Raw genomic sequence first — 16,392 nt, 5'->3', positions numbered from 1 at the left:
TTGTGCCCTTGCTCTCTTGCCCTGCATGTGAGCACTGCTGTGAACGGCAGGGCTCCTTCACTTCATTCCCTGCCATCAGGGATTTGCGCACACTCATGACACCCCCCCATCCATCCTTATCCACGTGAGTCCCAGCTGTCTCAGACTATCCTCTAGGAATGATTCTCCAAACCCTTTGGAGTCTTGTTGTCCTGAACTAGACTGGATTCACTAAATCTACTTCATTTTCATGCTGGGGAGCCCAGGACTGCCCACATCACCTCACGTGGGACCTCAGCAGTGCTGAGTAGACAGCTCACTTCTCCCTGCTTGGTGATACACTTTTCCCAATCCTAACCTGGACACTTGGGTTCCCTTTTCTCACACGGGGACACCTCTTGCTCCATTTCTTCTCAACTACAACCACAAAACAAAGGCTTTTTCATAGAAGAAAACAATTGTTCCGACTGATACCAAGGCATTCCTTCTTACCTGGGATGACTCCTCCCAACAAACAGCCCTTGGCAGAACCCCATTCTGCCCTGACAGAACCCCATCAGATGTCCAGCACCTGTCAGGTTTTCTGTGTTAGCCCAATGGATCCACTTCCTGGCCTACAGCACTGGGGGCTTGCTGCCATCTGGACTTTGGGACACTGACCACAAGCCTCTGGGTCCAGCCCTTCAGACCTTTCTCAAGCATCCATGCTGGGCACTGACACAACCTAAACTTGCCTGGGTTGTTTTTGAGGATCGTGCAATGCTTGCCTCCAACAATCCTGGGCAGCCCCCCAATCCTCTTTCTGACAATCACAAGTGGCCTCATGTTTTGGCATACAGCCCACATAAAAATCCAAAAGACCCCAGATATCAAAAGCTCAAAAGTAAGAGGAGCACTAAGACACCCACAGAGCACTGTCAACAGGAAAGGTCAGGCTTAGTGTCAGGCTTAGCCAGGTGGGATCAATCTGGGCAGGGATGAAGTGTGAGGGAAGGGGCAACACCTCCAGCACTGCGAATTCCAGAGCAGCCTGACAGAGCTGGGAGGGAATGAGGCCCCTCTTCAAAACACATCCACACACCATTGCACATGGATGTCACGCAGTGACCTCACTGATGACACCCCACCGCTCCAATGCTTTGGTTCTTTACTCTGCCCTCCCTGACATGAACCTTCAGAGCAAACCCTCCCAAATACCCACTCACACTTAAAAGCAGCTGCCAAGGTGAGAAGGAAAAGGGGTCAAGAGCAGGACATGGAATCATAGAATTCCATAAAGAAATACCCACATCATGACAGAAAAGGAAGAAAGAGTTTGCTGAGCATCAGTTAGTAATTATTGGTTTTTGCTCGCAGGAGTGAAATATAAAGACTTACAAGTTATACCTCATGCCTTGAATGTGGAATAAGTAAAGTCATGTCACAGAACAAACTGGGGAAAAAAGCAATCAGGCCAGGTTTACTGATTGGTTTTTTTTTTTGTTTCTGAATGAGTTCAAGTTATAGACTTTAACTGTCTGAGTACATTGTCATGTAAACTTAAGAATTCCAAATGGACCTGAAAGATGGAGCAAGTTCAGCCTCAACAGCCTCTCCTTTTCCAGGTGCTGTCCTTTCATCCCATTGAAGACACAAGGGGATGAGCTTTGTTTCATCCATCAGAAACTGCTCCTAGGTATGAAGACCTTTCCAAGCTCTTGCCGAGTGACCTCCCCAGGACAGTAGCAGCTCCCTCAGCATTCCTGCGTGCAACACAATGACTCATGGACACCCAGTGGCACAGAATAGGGGCCCAGTCATCAGAAGGAACCCACAAACCACAGCACATCAGAGACACAAAATGACCTTACTTGATGACATTGCAGTTCTCTGGGGTTCTGGTTTATTCATTCCTCCCTGACACACACTGAACAATCAAATCTGCCCAAATACCAACTCTCCCTTTAAGTGGCCACCAAGGTCAGATGGACACAGCCCCAAGGGAAGGACACAGAATTGCAGAATTGCATAAAGGAAAACACTCCACACCTCATGACTCACCAGGCTGGGCAAGGCAACAGCGACTGCCTCAAAAATGCCCCAAGGCCATGGGACAAGGCTGTCCCGCCCCTCCAGAACCAGCATAAAAGCCAGCCCAGCACCTCTCTCCCTCACACACATCTCCTCACACCTTCTCCTCCTGATCCTGCCGACAACCAGGTGAGACTCAAGCCCCTGACCCTCCTGCTCCTGAACCCCTGGCCCCTCTTGCAGCATGCTCAGCACCAGCCTCAGCAGCCCTCACACCTCCCCACAGCCACACAACAGCCTCCCCACCACCTCATCCACCTGCATCATCACCCCTTGCATGCCCCTCACCCCTGCCCTGCCTCACCCCTCTCTCTTCCAGGCACCCTCCACACCACACCCATGGCCTGCAACAGCCTCTGCCGTCCCTGCGGACCCACCCCGCTGGCCAACAGCTGCAACGAGCCCTGTGCCCTGCAATGCCAGGATTCCCGCGTCATCATTGACCCTTCTCCTGTCCTGATCACCCTGCCAGGACCCATCATGACCTCCTTCCCCCAGAACACCGCCGTCGGATCCACCTCCTCCGCTGCCGTGGGCACTGAGCTCAATGTGCAGGGACAGCCCATCTCTGGCGGATTTGGCTTTGGCCTTGGCTATGGGCGTGGATTTGGCTACGGGCTGGGCTGTGGCTATGGGTTTGGAGGCCTGGGCTGCTATGGCAGAAGGGGCTATGGCTACAACTGCTAAGGACTGATGCACCACCCCGGGGCTCTGTCAGCAGCTCCTGCAAGCAAAGCACCTCGGCTGATGGTCGCCCTACTTGCAACTTTCACCAGATGCCTTCCATCTTTTTCTCCTCTGTCTTTGGTCTTTTCCCTCAATAAAGTTTTCCTGCATCAAAGCCTGAGAAGTCTCCTCTTCTTTTTGATTTCAAATTATCTCATATCCTCACCCAGCACAGTGCAAGGCCATAACAGGCTGTTGGCATAGGGGGAAAAGGGCTGGAACACCTTTCTTAGGACATGCATTCCCACCACTAATCATAAGAATTGCACAGGAAGCAGGGTTGAAGCGTGACCTTCCAGAATGTGTCACAAGCCCATCACCTGCTACACCAAAGGCTTTGAAACACCAATGCTCTCCTGCTCATGGATCTGCAAAAGCTACTGCCTGCCAGTAGACACTTGACAAACTCTCTTCCCCAGCTGGATCCTCAAACCCTCCCAGTAAACAGTCACAAAATCATACATTTTGGGAGGAACACTGGAGAGCAACATCTTTGTTCCCTTCTGCTCAAGTCAGACCAACAAGAGCAGGAACTCCAGGACCATGCGCAGTTCCAGTTCTGGATCTCCCAGGACAGACTCCCAACACCTTTTCCATTCTGTGACCACCCTCACACCAAAACATGCTTCTCTTCCTTGCCCATGGAATTACATTTGTTTTCACTTGTGTTGTTGCCCTATTATCCTTCACATATGCGCTGCTGAGGACAGCTGTGATCCCTCATCTTCATTCCCTACCATCAGGGATTTGCACTCACTGATGACATCCTCTCTCCATCCTTGTCTCCTGGGAGTCACAGCTCTCTGAGTCTCATCTGTGAAAGATCTCCCTGCCCCTTCAAAATCTTGTTGGCCACTAACTGGTTTTGTTTCAAAGTCCATGGGCATCTTCCACTGGGGAATCCAGAACTGCCCAAACCACACCACATGGGGCCCCGTTAGAGCTCTAAAGAGAGGATGGGCCACCTCTCCCCACTTCATGGCAAGAATTGTCTGAAATCTCTCTTGGACACTGATGATGACTTTTCAGCTAAAGCTTCATTGGGATCTTGTGGCCTCTTTGTTCTTCACCAGCACTGCAGGGTCCTGCTCAGCAAAGTTGCTTTCCAGATTCTCAGCCCACAGCATGACACAGGGCCAAGTGTAATTCCTGCCCAGATGCAGAACTTCTCATTTCCCACTCTTGAAATGCAGGAAGTTCCTTTTACCAACAGTCTCCAGATTTCTTTGACTGGTGGCGCAATCAAGTGGTGCCTCAGCCATTCCATCATCTGCCAGCTCACTGAGGGGGCAACTCTCCAACTACCCAGGTGGAACAGGAGAGTCCAGGCACTCACACTTGGCACAGAAGCAAAGCCCACACCTGCCTGACCGACCTGGGATAGTTTTGGGCCCCTCTTCACAACACGCCCACAAACCCAAAATCATGAGTTCTACAGGCTCACCTCAGTGATGCACCCCAACTCTACAAAATATTGCTCCTATCTTCAGTCCCATTTGACATGCACCATCAACACCAGACTTTGGTTTCAAATACTCGCACTTTAAAGGAGGAATGACCGCGATGGAAGGGGCAGCTCCTCATGCTCAGTAGAGTTGCAAAGGCCACACCAGCGGGAAAAAGCTGGGAGGGAATGGGGCACCGCTTCACAACACACCCAAAACTAAACCACACAACTGCCACAAAATTACCTCACTGATGATAACCATATTTTTCCTAGGGTTTTTTTACACATTATGGTTTCTCTGACACACATTTTCCACACCAATGCTCCCAAATACCAACTGTCACTTTAAAGATGCCGCCAAGGTCAGATGGACATGGTCTCCTTACAGCAAGACATGACACGGCAGAGCTGTGGGGACGAATACTCTACAGAATACCATATCATGACTTGCCAGCCTGGGCCTAGCAGAACCTGCTACCTGCAAAATGCCCCAAGGCGATGGGACAAGGCTGTCCCGCCCCTCCAGGACCTGCATAAAAGCCAGCCCAGAGCCTCTCTCCTTCACACACTTCTCCTGAAGCCTTCTCCTCCTGCTCCTGCCGACAACCAGGTGAGACTCAAGCCCCCGACCCTCCCGCTCCTGCGCCTCTCATGCCTCTCTTCCAGCATGCTCAACCCCAGCCTCAGCAGCAAACATGCCTCCCCACAGCCCCACAACACCCTCCACATTTCATCACCCCTCACACCCCCATGCCTCTGTCCTGCCTCACCCCTCTCTCTTCCAGGCACCCTCCACACCACACCCATGGCCTGCAACAACATCTGCCGTCCCTGCGGACCCACCCCGCTGGCCAACAGCTGCAACGAGCCCTGTGCCCTGCAATGCCAGGATTCCCGCGTCATCATCAACCCTTCCCCTGTGCTGGTCACCCTGCCAGGACCCATCATGACCTCCTTCCCCCAGAACACCGCCGTCGGATCCACCTCCTCCGCTGCTCTGGGCACTGAGCTCAATGTGCAGGGACAGCCCATCTCTGGGGGATTCGGCTTTGGCCTTGGCTATGGCCGTGGATTTGGCTATGGGCTTGGATGCTATGGCAGACGGGGTGGCTACAACTGCTAAAAGCACCACCTTGGAGTTCTGGCAACAGCACCTGCAAGCAAAGCACCTTGGCTGATGATCTTCCTACTTGTGCTTCACACTGGATCACTTCTGCTTCTTTCTCCTGCCTTTTAATTCTTTTGCCTCAATAAAGTTTTCCTGCATCAGAGACTGACATGTCTCCTCATCTTTGTAAATTCCAGTGGTCTCAGATCATCACCTCACGCAGTGTCAGACAGGCCATTTGGGTAGATGGAAAAGGGGCACAACACATTTCTTAGTAAAAATGCCACCACCATTAACAACCAAGACTGGCACAGGAAACAAGTGATTGGGAGGATCTTCCAGAACCTGGCACAAGCCCATCACCCACTACACCAGTCTTTTGACACATTGATGGTCCCTTGAGCACAGCTCTGGTAGAGTGTCTTCATGCCAACACACACTTGACAAACTCTCTTCCCAGCAGAACTCTTGAACCCTCTCAGCAGAGTCACAAAATCATCCACTCAGGCAGCAACTCTGGGATGCAAGTGCTTAATTCTCCTCTGCTCAACAAAGACTAAAAAGTGCAGGATTTCCAGAACCATGGACAGTTCAGGTTTGGCTCTTCCCAGGACAGAGACTCCACCATGTCTTCTGCTGTCTCTCCACCCTCACATTGAAAAATTCTTCCCTTCTTTGCCCATGGAATTCCATCTCTTTTCACTTGTGTCCTTGCCCTCTTTTCCTGCATGGTTGCACTACTGTGAATAAATGGACTCCCTCAACTTCATTCCCTGCCATCTGGGATTTTCATACATTGATGACACCCCGCTGTCCATCCTTGTCCCCTGGGAGTCCAAGCTCTCCCAGCCTCTCCTCTATGACAGATTCTCCAGCCCTTTCAGTATGTTGGTGTCGTGGTTTGAGAGGAAATGAGTTTTTGGGAGGTGATAGTAGTCAAACCAATAGGTGCCCAGATGTGGATATTGGCACCTGGTTTGACCATTGAGGATATGGATCCGCCTCTGAGAACACAGGGGTTAAAAGCGAGAACTCACAGGATCTTAGCTCTCTTGGTTCCGGTGGATGGAAGAGTTCAGACCTCCCCTGCCCAGCTTCGGGCTGGGTGGGGGAGGGGAGGGCCACGCGGCCGGGGGAGGTAGGCCGGAGCCATGGGCCGAAGACAGGAGGCGATGGCTTGGATAAGAGTGAGTTCCCCACAGAGACGGAGGGGTGGAGGAACTCAGAGAAGCAGTGGGCAGCCCCCCCTCCTCGGGAGAGAGAGAGTGAAAGAGAAGTGCCAGTGCTATCTTGAACTTGATAGCACCGGCCTGGCCGAGGAAGAGAAGTGGGGGGGGGCAATGGGAACCGTGCCCAGTGAAGAGTGCTGAGAGTGTGGGAGTTCAAGCTGAGCAGAGACTGTGATTTTAACCCTTCTGCGGAAGGTGGAAACCTGGCAAATGCTGATCCTCCGGGAGTTGAAGGAGAGAGAGACGGATGAGAGGAAATATAAAAGGTGAGAGAGCGGTGCAAGTGAAGAACGACGGAGAGAAGCTGAGGAAATCCTAGGTGGAGGAGATGATAGAGTGGCTTTTGGCTGGACTCTTTCTTGTATAGCCATGAGCAGAATCTTTCCTGTAATAAAGAGACTGCATTTTAGGGGGAGGCTGCGCCAAAGGAGTGATGTGTGCGGAGACGACAGGTGATGAAGAGATGGTGAGACCCCTCGGCCCCAGGGGGTGAAATATTGGGGGGGACTGGTGTCCCAAAATGAGGTGAGAGAGACTGTCGTTCTCTTCTGGAACTGGGCAAGGCGTCCTTGAAAGGGGAAACCCTAAGAGCAGCTCTGGTCCATGTGCAGTGGTGAGAGCACTGAACATGGAAGGAAGAAGTCACGACGTGTAGTTGCTGAGTGACGGGGATTTACCTGTGGTGGCACAAGGAGGGCTCCTTCTCTCCTTAATGAAATGAGAAGTGATTATCTGAAGGGTGGAGATGGACTGAGTTGATTATCTGAAGGGTGATGGACTGGATTAAGATCTAAGGTTCTGTAATATTCTGTAAGAATTGAGTGGGGGGAGGAGAAATGTTTTAAAAGGTTTTCCATTCTGCTCTGTGTGTTAATTTTATTGTAATTGTGTAATAATAAAGTTTTTTTCTTTTGTTGCAAGTGGAGGCCTGCTTTGCTCTGTCTCTGATCACATCTCACAGCAGACACCAGGGAAGATGGGTTTTCATGGGGGCACTGGCATTGGGCCAGCGTCAAACCATGACAGTTGGTTGTCCTGTGTTTTCGTGAATTAAATTTCTCTAATAGGAAACTAAACTTCCACTAGGGAAAACTAAAGTTCGTTCCCTTTTCTCCACAGCTTGGCAAAAGGGAGAAAATAATGGTGTAAAAAAATTTCCATTCGCACAATTTCAGAGAGCAGTAAGGTCAATCCTCTTCTTCTGAAAATTGAACATCCCTGCTTCCTTCAACTTCTCCTCACCTGTCTTGTTCTCCTTATCCTTCAACTGTTTTCCTTTCCATGTGTCAGTCAGAACCTGGCACTGTGACCCCACAGTGTGACCGCGCTGGGTCCACCTGAGACGACTGCTATGGATCAACCAGCACGGGACTTTGGGGAGCTTGGGTGACCTTCATAAATCTCAGGAACTGCTTTCCCACCTCCATCAAGAAAGGCCTGGCATATAGACTGGGCAGCAGAGATGGAGCCAAGGCAGACAGGAATGCACTGGAAGGAGCAGCCCCTCACCCCCAGAACACCTGCAAAGCCCAGACCAGCCTGACATGGCTAGCAGGGAATGGGGCCCCTCTTCACAACACACACAAAAACCACAGCACACCAGTATCACAGGCTGACATCAGTGATGACAACCCACCTCTCCCAAGCTTTGGTAATGTCTTCACCTCACGCTAACATGAACCATTAACACCAGTCTTTAACCCCTAATAATCACAGTTAAAAGCTCCTGCCAAGGTCAGATGGACACAGACTCAAGAGAAGGACATGGAATAACAGAATTCCAAAAACAAACACCTGCACCATGACAGGAAAAGAAAGATGATGTTGCTGACCAGAACTAGTAATTATTGGGTTTTGCTCACAGGAGCACAATGTTAAGCCTTAAAGAACACAAGTTATGAAACCTTATGACCTTAATGTGGAATAAGACAACTGATGTCACCGACCTGCCTGGGCACCCGTTTCTTGTTTGTTTAATGGGTTTCTTAATGAAGTCAAGGAGTACAATTTAAATGACAGAGTACGTTATCATGTACAGTTGAGGATTTCAAAAGGGCTGTAACATTGGAACAAGCTTAGCCTGAATAGCCTCTCCTTTTCCAGATGCTCTCTTTTCATTGCCTTCAAGACAGAATGCCACAAGCTCTGTTTAATTCATAAGGCAGTCCCAGGCACTGTAACCTCTCCATGCTATAACACAGTGACCTTCCCAGGACATCAGCAGCTCCCTCAGCATTCCTGGGTGCAACACAATGACTGATGGACATCCAGTGGCACAAAACAGAGTCCCAGTTTTCAGAAGGAACTGACAAAGCACAGCACACAAATGCCACAAAATGACCTCACTGATGACATTGCAGTTCTCCAGGGCGATGGTTGCTTATTCAGTCTTCCCTTACAAACATTTAATAAATAAATATTCCCAAATACCATTTCCTGCTTGAAAGCTGACGCCAAGGTCAGGTGGACACAGACTCAAGAGCTGGACATGGAATTGCAGAGTTGTGGGAAGAAAAACACTGCACCTCATGACTCAGCAGGCTGGGCCAGCCAAGAACTGCTGCCTCAAAAATGCCCCAAGGCCATGGGGCAAGACTGTCCCACCCCTCCAGGACCAGCATAAAAGCCAGCCCAGAGCCTCTCTCCCTCACACACTTCTCCTCACGCCTTCTCCTCCTGCTCCTGCTGACAACCAGGTGAGCCTCAAACCCTTGACCCTCCTGCTCCTGCACCTGTTGTCCCTCTTACAGCATGCTCAGCACCGGCCTCAGCAGCCCTCATGCCTCCCCAAAGCCCAAAAACAGCATCCACTCTCCCTTGACATCCTGCCTCACCACCCCTCACATGCCTACGCCCCTGCCTCACCTCTCTCTCTTTCAGGCACCCTCCACACCACACCCATGGCCTGCAACAACATCTGCAGTCCCTGCGGACCCACCCCGCTGGCCAACAGCTGCAACGAGCCCTGTGCCCTGCAATGCCAGAACTCCAGCGTCATCATCAACCCTTCCCCTGTGCTGGTCACCCTGCCAGGACCCATCATGACCTCCTTCCCCCAGAACACCGCCGTCGGATCCACCTCCTCCGCTGCTCTGGGCACTGAGCTCAATGCCCAGGGACAGCCCATCTCCGGGGGCTTTGGCTTTGGCCTTGGCTATGGCCGTGGATTTGGCTATGGGTTTGGCGGCTTGGGCTGCTATGGCAGAAGGGGTGGCTACATCTGCTAAGGACGCTTGGCACCACCCCTGACACCAACCACCTTGGTGCCGTGGCAACAGCTCCTGCAAGCAAAGCATCTTGGCTGATGGTTGTTCTACTTCTACCTCAGACCAGATCCTTTCAAATACTTTGTCCTCTCTCTTCTTTTTTTTTTTTTTTTCTTTTTTTGCCTTAGTAAAGATTACCTGCATCAAAGCCTGGCATGTCTCCTTATCTCTCTGATTTCCAATGGTCTCACCTCCTTACCCAACACAGGAATAAACAGACTATTGGACTGAATGGAAAAAGGTCTCAAACCTTTCTTAGAAAATACATCACCATCAGGAACAATCAAGACTGGTATGGGACCAGGGATTGAGCGGAGGCACAAACCCATCACCTACTACAACAAAGGCTTTGACACAACAAATCTCACTTGCTCAGGGCTCTCTTCAGGTCTCTCTGGGCCAGTACACACTTGACAAACTCTTCCCAGCAGAACCCCCCCCCCAAAAAAAAAAAAAAATAGGAACAAAATAGGAGCAACATCATCCAATTAGGCAGGAATTTTGGAGTGCAATTGCTTGATTCTCTTCTGCTCGATCATAGTCAGCACGAGTCTGATTTCCAGGACCATGGACAGTTCAGAGCTGGCTCTCCCAGAACAGCTATTTGAGCACTGCTTTTACTCTGGGACAAACCTCATACTGAAAAAGGCTTTTCTGCCTTGCCCAGGGAATTCCATCTGCTTTCACTTTGCCCTTGCCCTCTTGTCCTGCACATGTGCATTGCTGAGAACAGCCCGGCTCCCTCAACTTCATTCTCTGCAATCAGGAATTTGTGCACACACGGATGACACCCCGTCTCCAGCCTTGTTCCCTGGGAGTCCCATCTCTCACAGCCTCTCCTCTGGGAAAGATCCTCCAGGCCCTTTAAAATCCTTTTGGCCCTGAACTGGTGTCAATTCACTAAATCTACTTCATTTACATGTGGGAAGCCCAGAACTGCTCAGGACACCTCACACAGGACGTCACCACTGCTGAGGAGACAGCAAGAGCCACTTCCCTCTGCTTCATCATAACACTTCCCAATCCTGACCCGAAGACTTGGGGTCCCTTTTCCCACAATGATACAGGGACACCTCCTGCTTCACTTATTCTTACCCAGAACCACAAGGGCAATTTCTCAGAAGAAAACTATTCTTACATTTGATACTCATACATTCCTTCTTACCTGGGATGACTCCTCCCAACAAACAGCCCTTGGCAGATGCTCTTGCTGAGCTTCAACACCAGATTTTCAGGGCTGTGTCAATGGATCCAAATCCTGGGCTACAGCACTGGGGACTTGCTGCCATCTGGACTTCAAGCACTGACCACAAACCTCTGGGTCCATCCCTTCAGACCTTTCTCAGACATCCATGCTGGGCACCTACACAACCTGGACTTGCCTGGTTGTCAAAGATCTTGAAATGCTCACCTGCAACAACCCTGGGTGACTTCCCAATCCTCTTTCTGACAACCACAAGTGGCCTGAGCCCTTTGCACTCGGCCCAAGCTGAAACCTAATTACCCCGGTTAGCAAAAGCTTAGAAGCAAGAGGGGCAGCAAGATGTCCACAGAGTAGAGTGAACAGGAAAAGTCAGGTCTAGTGTCAGGCTTAGTCAGGTGGGATCAAGGTGGGGGCAATGAAATGTGAGGGAAGGGGCAACACCTTCAGCATATCTGCAAATCCCAGAGCAGTGAGACAGGGCTGGGAGGGGCGCCTCACCACAGCACATCCACAAACCACAGCACAAGAGTGTCATGGGGTCATTTCACTGATGACACCACACTTCTCTTAAATTCTGGCTGTTTATTGAGCCCAGCCTAACACCCATCTTCCATGCAAACCGTCTCAAATACCAACTTGCGATTAAAAGCTGCTGTCAAGGTTAGATGGACAAGGCCTCAAGAGAATGACATGGAGTGATAGAATTTAATGAAGAAATGCCCAGACCACAACAAAGAAGGAAAGAGTAGGACGCTGACCATCAGGCAGTAATTATTGGTTTTTGCTAACAGGAACACAGTATTAAGACTTAAGGGATGTAAGATATGAAACCTTACAGCTTAAATGAAGAATAACAGAACTGGAGTCACAGACCAGCCATGATAAAAAAAGGATCAGACACTGTTGACTGGTGAGTTTCTTTGATTTCTTAATGATGTTGAGATACACACTTAAAATGAAAGAATTTGCTGTCATGGAATTTTCTGAAATCCAAATGGACCATAAAAATGAAGCAAATCCATCCTGACCAGGACCTGGTTTTCCAGTTTCTCTCTCTTGATCTCATTCAAGACACAAAGGGATGAGTCCAGTGTTCACAAGACACCCACAAACCACAGAACACGAGTGCCATAAAATGACCTCACTGATGACATCACGCCTCTCCTGGGCTCAGGTTGTTTATTCAGCCCTCCCTGACATAGGCTGAACAACCACATCCTCCCAAACACCAACTCCCACTCTAAAGCTGCCGCCAAGTTCAGATGAGCACAGCATCAAGAGCAGGACATGGAGTTGCAAAATTGCATAAAGGAAAACATTCCCAACCTCATCACTCACCAGGCTGGGCCAGGCAAAAGCTACAAAATGCCTGCGAAATGCCCCAAGGCCATGGGACAAGGCTGTCCTGCCTCTCCAGCACCAGAATAAAAGCCAGCCCAGAGCCTCTCTGCCTCACACACTTCTCCTCACGCCTTCTCCTCCTGCTCCTGCCGACAACCAGGTGAGTCTCAAGCCCCTGACCCGCCTGCTCCTGCACCCCTGGCCCTTCTCTTCCAGCATGCTCAGCCCCAGCCTCAGCAGCCCTCATGCCACCCCACAGCTCCACAACAGCCTCCACACTCCCTCCCCATCCTGCATTGCTGCCCCTCCACACCCCCACACCTCTGCCCTGCCTCACCCCACTCTCTTCCAGGGACGCTCCACACCACACCCATGGCCTGCAACAGCATCTGCCGTCCCTGCGGACCCACCCCGCTGGCCAACAGCTGCAACGAGCCCTGTGCCCTGCAATGCCAGGATTCCCACGTCATCATCAACCCTTCCCCTGTGCTGGTCACCCTGCCAGGACCCATCATGACCTCCTTCCCCCAGAACACCGCTGTCGGATCCACCTCCTCTGCTGCTCTGGGCACTGAGCTCAATACCCAGGGACAGCCCATCTCTGGCGGATTTGGCTTTGGCCTTGGCTATGGCCGTGGATTTGGTTATGGCCTGGGAGGCCTGGGCTGCTATGGCAGGAGGGGTGGCTACATCTGCTAAGGGCCCTCAGCACCACTCCTGACACCACCACCTTGGTGCTGTGGCAACAGCTCCTGCAAGCAAAGCATCTCAGCTGATGGTCACCCTTATTGCACCTCACACCACCTCCCTTCCCACTTCTTTCTCCTGCCTTGTAATTCTTTTGCCTCAATAAACTTTTCCAGGAATATAGCCTCAGACGTCTCCTTCTCCTTTGTTCTACCATGGCTCTTGCAACTTCACCTAGCTCAAAGTCATGGATCAAGAGCCCATCGGTGTGTGTGGAAAAGGAGCCACAAGACCTCTCCTGGCATGTCTGTCAAGGGCAGAACCATCCACTGGGCTTCCAGAATGCAGCACAGGCCTTTCCTTTTCCCAAAGCCTTGGACACACTGATGCACTTGTGCCCACACCGATGCACTTGTGCCCACACCTCCAACACAATCTCCTGATGGCAGCAATGATTTGTCCAACTCTTCCCCACCAGGACTCTCTGAACATCCCAGCACTGGAATCCAGGAGTGCACAAGGAACCTGGGGAAATCCATTAGTTCAAGCTAACCTGATCCCCAGGCAAAGCAACCACCCTTCCCTCAGCTGCCCCTCACAGAAATGGTTCTGTAGATTCTTCATCAACATTCTTGTTCTTCTTTGGACATCCTCAAGCACCTCAATGTCTTTCTTGTTGTGAGGGGCCTAAAACTGAACTCAGATTCAGGGTGTGGCCTCGCCAGTACCCAATGCAGTGGGACAGTCACTGTGGTGGTCCTGCTGGCCCCACTATAGGTAATATAAGCCAGGACGCTACTGGTTTTCGTGGCCACCTGGGAACACATTGGATCACGTTCAGCTACTGTCAACCAGCACCCCCAGATCCTTTTCCCACAGGCACCTTCCTAGTCACTCCTTCCCAAGCCTGGAGAATTAAGTCTTTACTAAATTCCAAATAAAAATCATCCCCATCCAAAATAATCTTTTCTTCACTTACTAAAGTGGTCACATTGACACCTCAGGTGATGAGGTTGGTCAAGCAAGACCTGACTTTGCTAAAGCCAGGCTTCCTGGGCCTGATCACCTGGTGGCCCTGCAGGGGCCATTAAATATTCTCAAGATGATCTGCTCCAGCAGCTTCTGCAGCACCAGGCTCAGACTGACAGGCCTGGAGTTTCCCAGACCCTTCTTCTGGCCCTTCTTCTAGGGAAGAGTCCCATTTTCAAGCCTACATCAACTGGGATCTTTCCAGTTAGCCAGGAGTGCTGGCAAAAGATAGCAAGTGGCTTGGGAGCACTTCCACCAGCTCCCTCAGAGCCCTTAGGTGGATCAATTCAGTGCCACACACAAGTCTGTCACTGACCATCCTCATTGGATTAGGAGGGATTGAATTTTGCTCCCTGGTGAGGAACTTTCTCCCTCAGCAGGACACTGTGCCCATCCCAGGAAGCAGAATCACAGCAAAGGGAATAATTTGTGCTCAAGAAACCTCTTGGAGGTGACCAGAGAGTCATTGTAGAATGGTTGTGCTTGGAAAGGACCTTGGAGATTCTCTTGTCCAAACCCCTGCAGTGGACAAAGACACCTTCCACTATCCCAGGTTGCTTGAAGCCCTGGCCAACCTGGCCTTGATCATTACCAGGGTTGGGGCAGTCACAGCTTCTCTCAGCAACCTGTGCCCACATGGGGAAGAATTTCTTCACAATATCCCATCTAACTCTACCCTCTGGCAGTGGGAAGACATTTCTCCCTGTCGCATCACTCTCTGTTTGTGTAGGAGGTCATAGAGCAGGTTCAACCCAGCCTGCTCAAGGGAAGACTGCACAACAAGGCTGCCCACGACTTTTGTCAGCTCAAGATTTGATACCATTTCCACTTGTCCCATGACTTGCTAAAAGGGAGGAAAGAGCAACAACAGCCTTACAAAAAAATCTCCTTTCAGACAGCTGAGGAAAGGAAATGATTTCTCCTTTGGCTGCCTTTTCTGCATGTAAAAATCTGCAGTTCCTAAAAAAACTACTCAAAATCTTGTTCTCCAGATCCCTCAGCAGCTGTTCCTAGGGTGTGTCCCACCACAGAAGAACCATTGTAACACCAGGGTGGCAAAGCTGCAGCAGAACCAAGGAGAAAGGCAAGTCTGAAAGACAGGTCTGGTGACCTGGTGGTGGTGTGAGGAAGAATGACTGTGATGGAAGGGGCAGCTCCTCACTCATGGCAAAGCTGCAAAGACCAGACCATCCTGACAGGGCTGTAATTGAATGGGGCCCCTTTGCACAGCAGACCTACAAACCGAACCACACAAAAGCAATAGTCTGAGGACTCTGATGACACCACTAAGCTGTTGTTGTCTATTCTTCATTCTTGGACACACATCTGAAACACAAATCCTCCTGAAATAAAAACTGCCACTTTAAAGCTGCCGCCAAGGTCAGATGGACACAGACTCCAGAGCATGACATGACACTGCAGAGTAGGGGGATGGAAAACATTCCCCACCTCATGAATCACCAGGCCGGGCCAGCCAAGAGCTGCTGCCTGCAAAATGACCCAAGGCCATGGGACAAGGCTGTCCTGCCCCTCCAGGACCAGCATAAAAGCCAGCCCAGAGCCTCTCTCCCTCACACACTTCTCCTGACGCCTTCTGCTCCTGCTGAAAACCAGGTGAGACTCAAGTCCTGACCCTCCCTCCTACCCCACGGCCCTGCTCTTCCAGCAGGCTTTCCCCAAGCCTCAGCAGTCCTCACGCCTCCCCACAGCCCCACAACAGCCTCCACATACTCCCTTGCCCTCCTGACACACCACACCTTGCACTCCCCCATTCCCCTGCCCTGCCTCATCCCCTTCTCTTCCAGGCACCCTCCACACCACACCCATGGCCTGCAACAACCGCTGCCAACCCTGCGGACCCACCCCGCTGGCCAACAGCTGCAACGAGCCCTGTGCCCTGCAATGCCAGGATTCCCGCGTCATCATCGACCCTTCCCCTGTGCTGATCACCCTGCCAGGACCCATCATGACCTCCTTCCCCCAGAACACCGCCGTCGGATCCACCTCCTCCGCTGCTCTGGGCACTGAGCTCAATGTGCAGGGACAGCCCATCTCCGGGGGCTTTGGCTTTGGCCTTGGTTACGGCCTGGGAGGCCTGGGCTGCTATGGCAGAAGGGGCGGCTACATCTGCTAAGGGCCCTCAGCACCACGCCTGACACCTCCAGCTCTGGCCTCTGGCAACACCTCCTGCAACCAAAGCACCTCAGCTGATGTTTGCCCTACCTACTCAGCCAACCCGCTCTCTTCAATCTCTTTCTCCTTTCTCTTCAATTTTATTCCCTCAATAAAGTTCTGTTGCATCAAAG

General features: G+C 51.2%; 5 protein-coding genes across 5 annotated transcripts; all 5 read left to right on the top strand.

Moving 5' to 3' along the window:
* Positions 1-2,388: 2,388 nt before the first annotated feature.
* Positions 2,389-2,736, top strand: LOC119697305 (feather beta keratin-like). Its single transcript, XM_038127928.1, has one exon. It carries the CDS (start codon positions 2,389-2,391, stop codon positions 2,734-2,736), a length of 348 nt encoding a protein of 115 aa, XP_037983856.1.
* Positions 2,737-5,004: 2,268 nt separating this feature from the next.
* Positions 5,005-5,345, top strand: LOC119697309 (feather beta keratin-like). Its single transcript, XM_038127931.1, has one exon. The coding sequence runs from the start codon at positions 5,028-5,030 to the stop codon at positions 5,343-5,345; it is 318 nt and encodes a 105-aa protein (XP_037983859.1). The 5' UTR covers positions 5,005-5,027.
* Positions 5,346-9,459: 4,114 nt separating this feature from the next.
* On the top strand, positions 9,460-9,786 carry LOC119697308 (feather beta keratin-like). Its single transcript, XM_038127930.1, has one exon. The coding sequence runs from the start codon at positions 9,460-9,462 to the stop codon at positions 9,784-9,786; it is 327 nt and encodes a 108-aa protein (XP_037983858.1).
* Positions 9,787-12,742: 2,956 nt separating this feature from the next.
* LOC119697307 (feather beta keratin-like) lies at positions 12,743-13,069 on the top strand. Its single transcript, XM_038127929.1, has one exon. The coding sequence runs from the start codon at positions 12,743-12,745 to the stop codon at positions 13,067-13,069; it is 327 nt and encodes a 108-aa protein (XP_037983857.1).
* A 2,842-nt stretch (positions 13,070-15,911) lies between these two features.
* Positions 15,912-16,220, top strand: LOC119697313 (feather beta keratin-like). The gene has a single exon (XM_038127936.1). It carries the CDS (start codon positions 15,912-15,914, stop codon positions 16,218-16,220), a length of 309 nt encoding a protein of 102 aa, XP_037983864.1.
* Positions 16,221-16,392: the final 172 nt, after the last annotated feature.

Source organism: Motacilla alba, chromosome 2 (genome assembly GCF_015832195.1).
Source record: "Motacilla alba alba isolate MOTALB_02 chromosome 2, Motacilla_alba_V1.0_pri, whole genome shotgun sequence".
Taxonomy (NCBI): Eukaryota; Metazoa; Chordata; class Aves; order Passeriformes; family Motacillidae; genus Motacilla; species Motacilla alba.
This window is presented reverse-complemented; position numbering and strand designations above follow the sequence as displayed.

Excerpts from the sequence above, each read along its gene's own strand:
- LOC119697313 (XM_038127936.1), top strand. The coding sequence starts at position 15,912 with ATGGCCTGCAACAACCGCTGCCAACCCTGCGGACCCACCCCGCTGGCC.
- LOC119697309 (XM_038127931.1), top strand. The coding sequence starts at position 5,028 with ATGGCCTGCAACAACATCTGCCGTCCCTGCGGACCCACCCCGCTGGCC.
- LOC119697308 (XM_038127930.1), top strand. The coding sequence starts at position 9,460 with ATGGCCTGCAACAACATCTGCAGTCCCTGCGGACCCACCCCGCTGGCC.
- LOC119697307 (XM_038127929.1), top strand. The coding sequence starts at position 12,743 with ATGGCCTGCAACAGCATCTGCCGTCCCTGCGGACCCACCCCGCTGGCC.
- LOC119697305 (XM_038127928.1), top strand. The coding sequence starts at position 2,389 with ATGGCCTGCAACAGCCTCTGCCGTCCCTGCGGACCCACCCCGCTGGCC.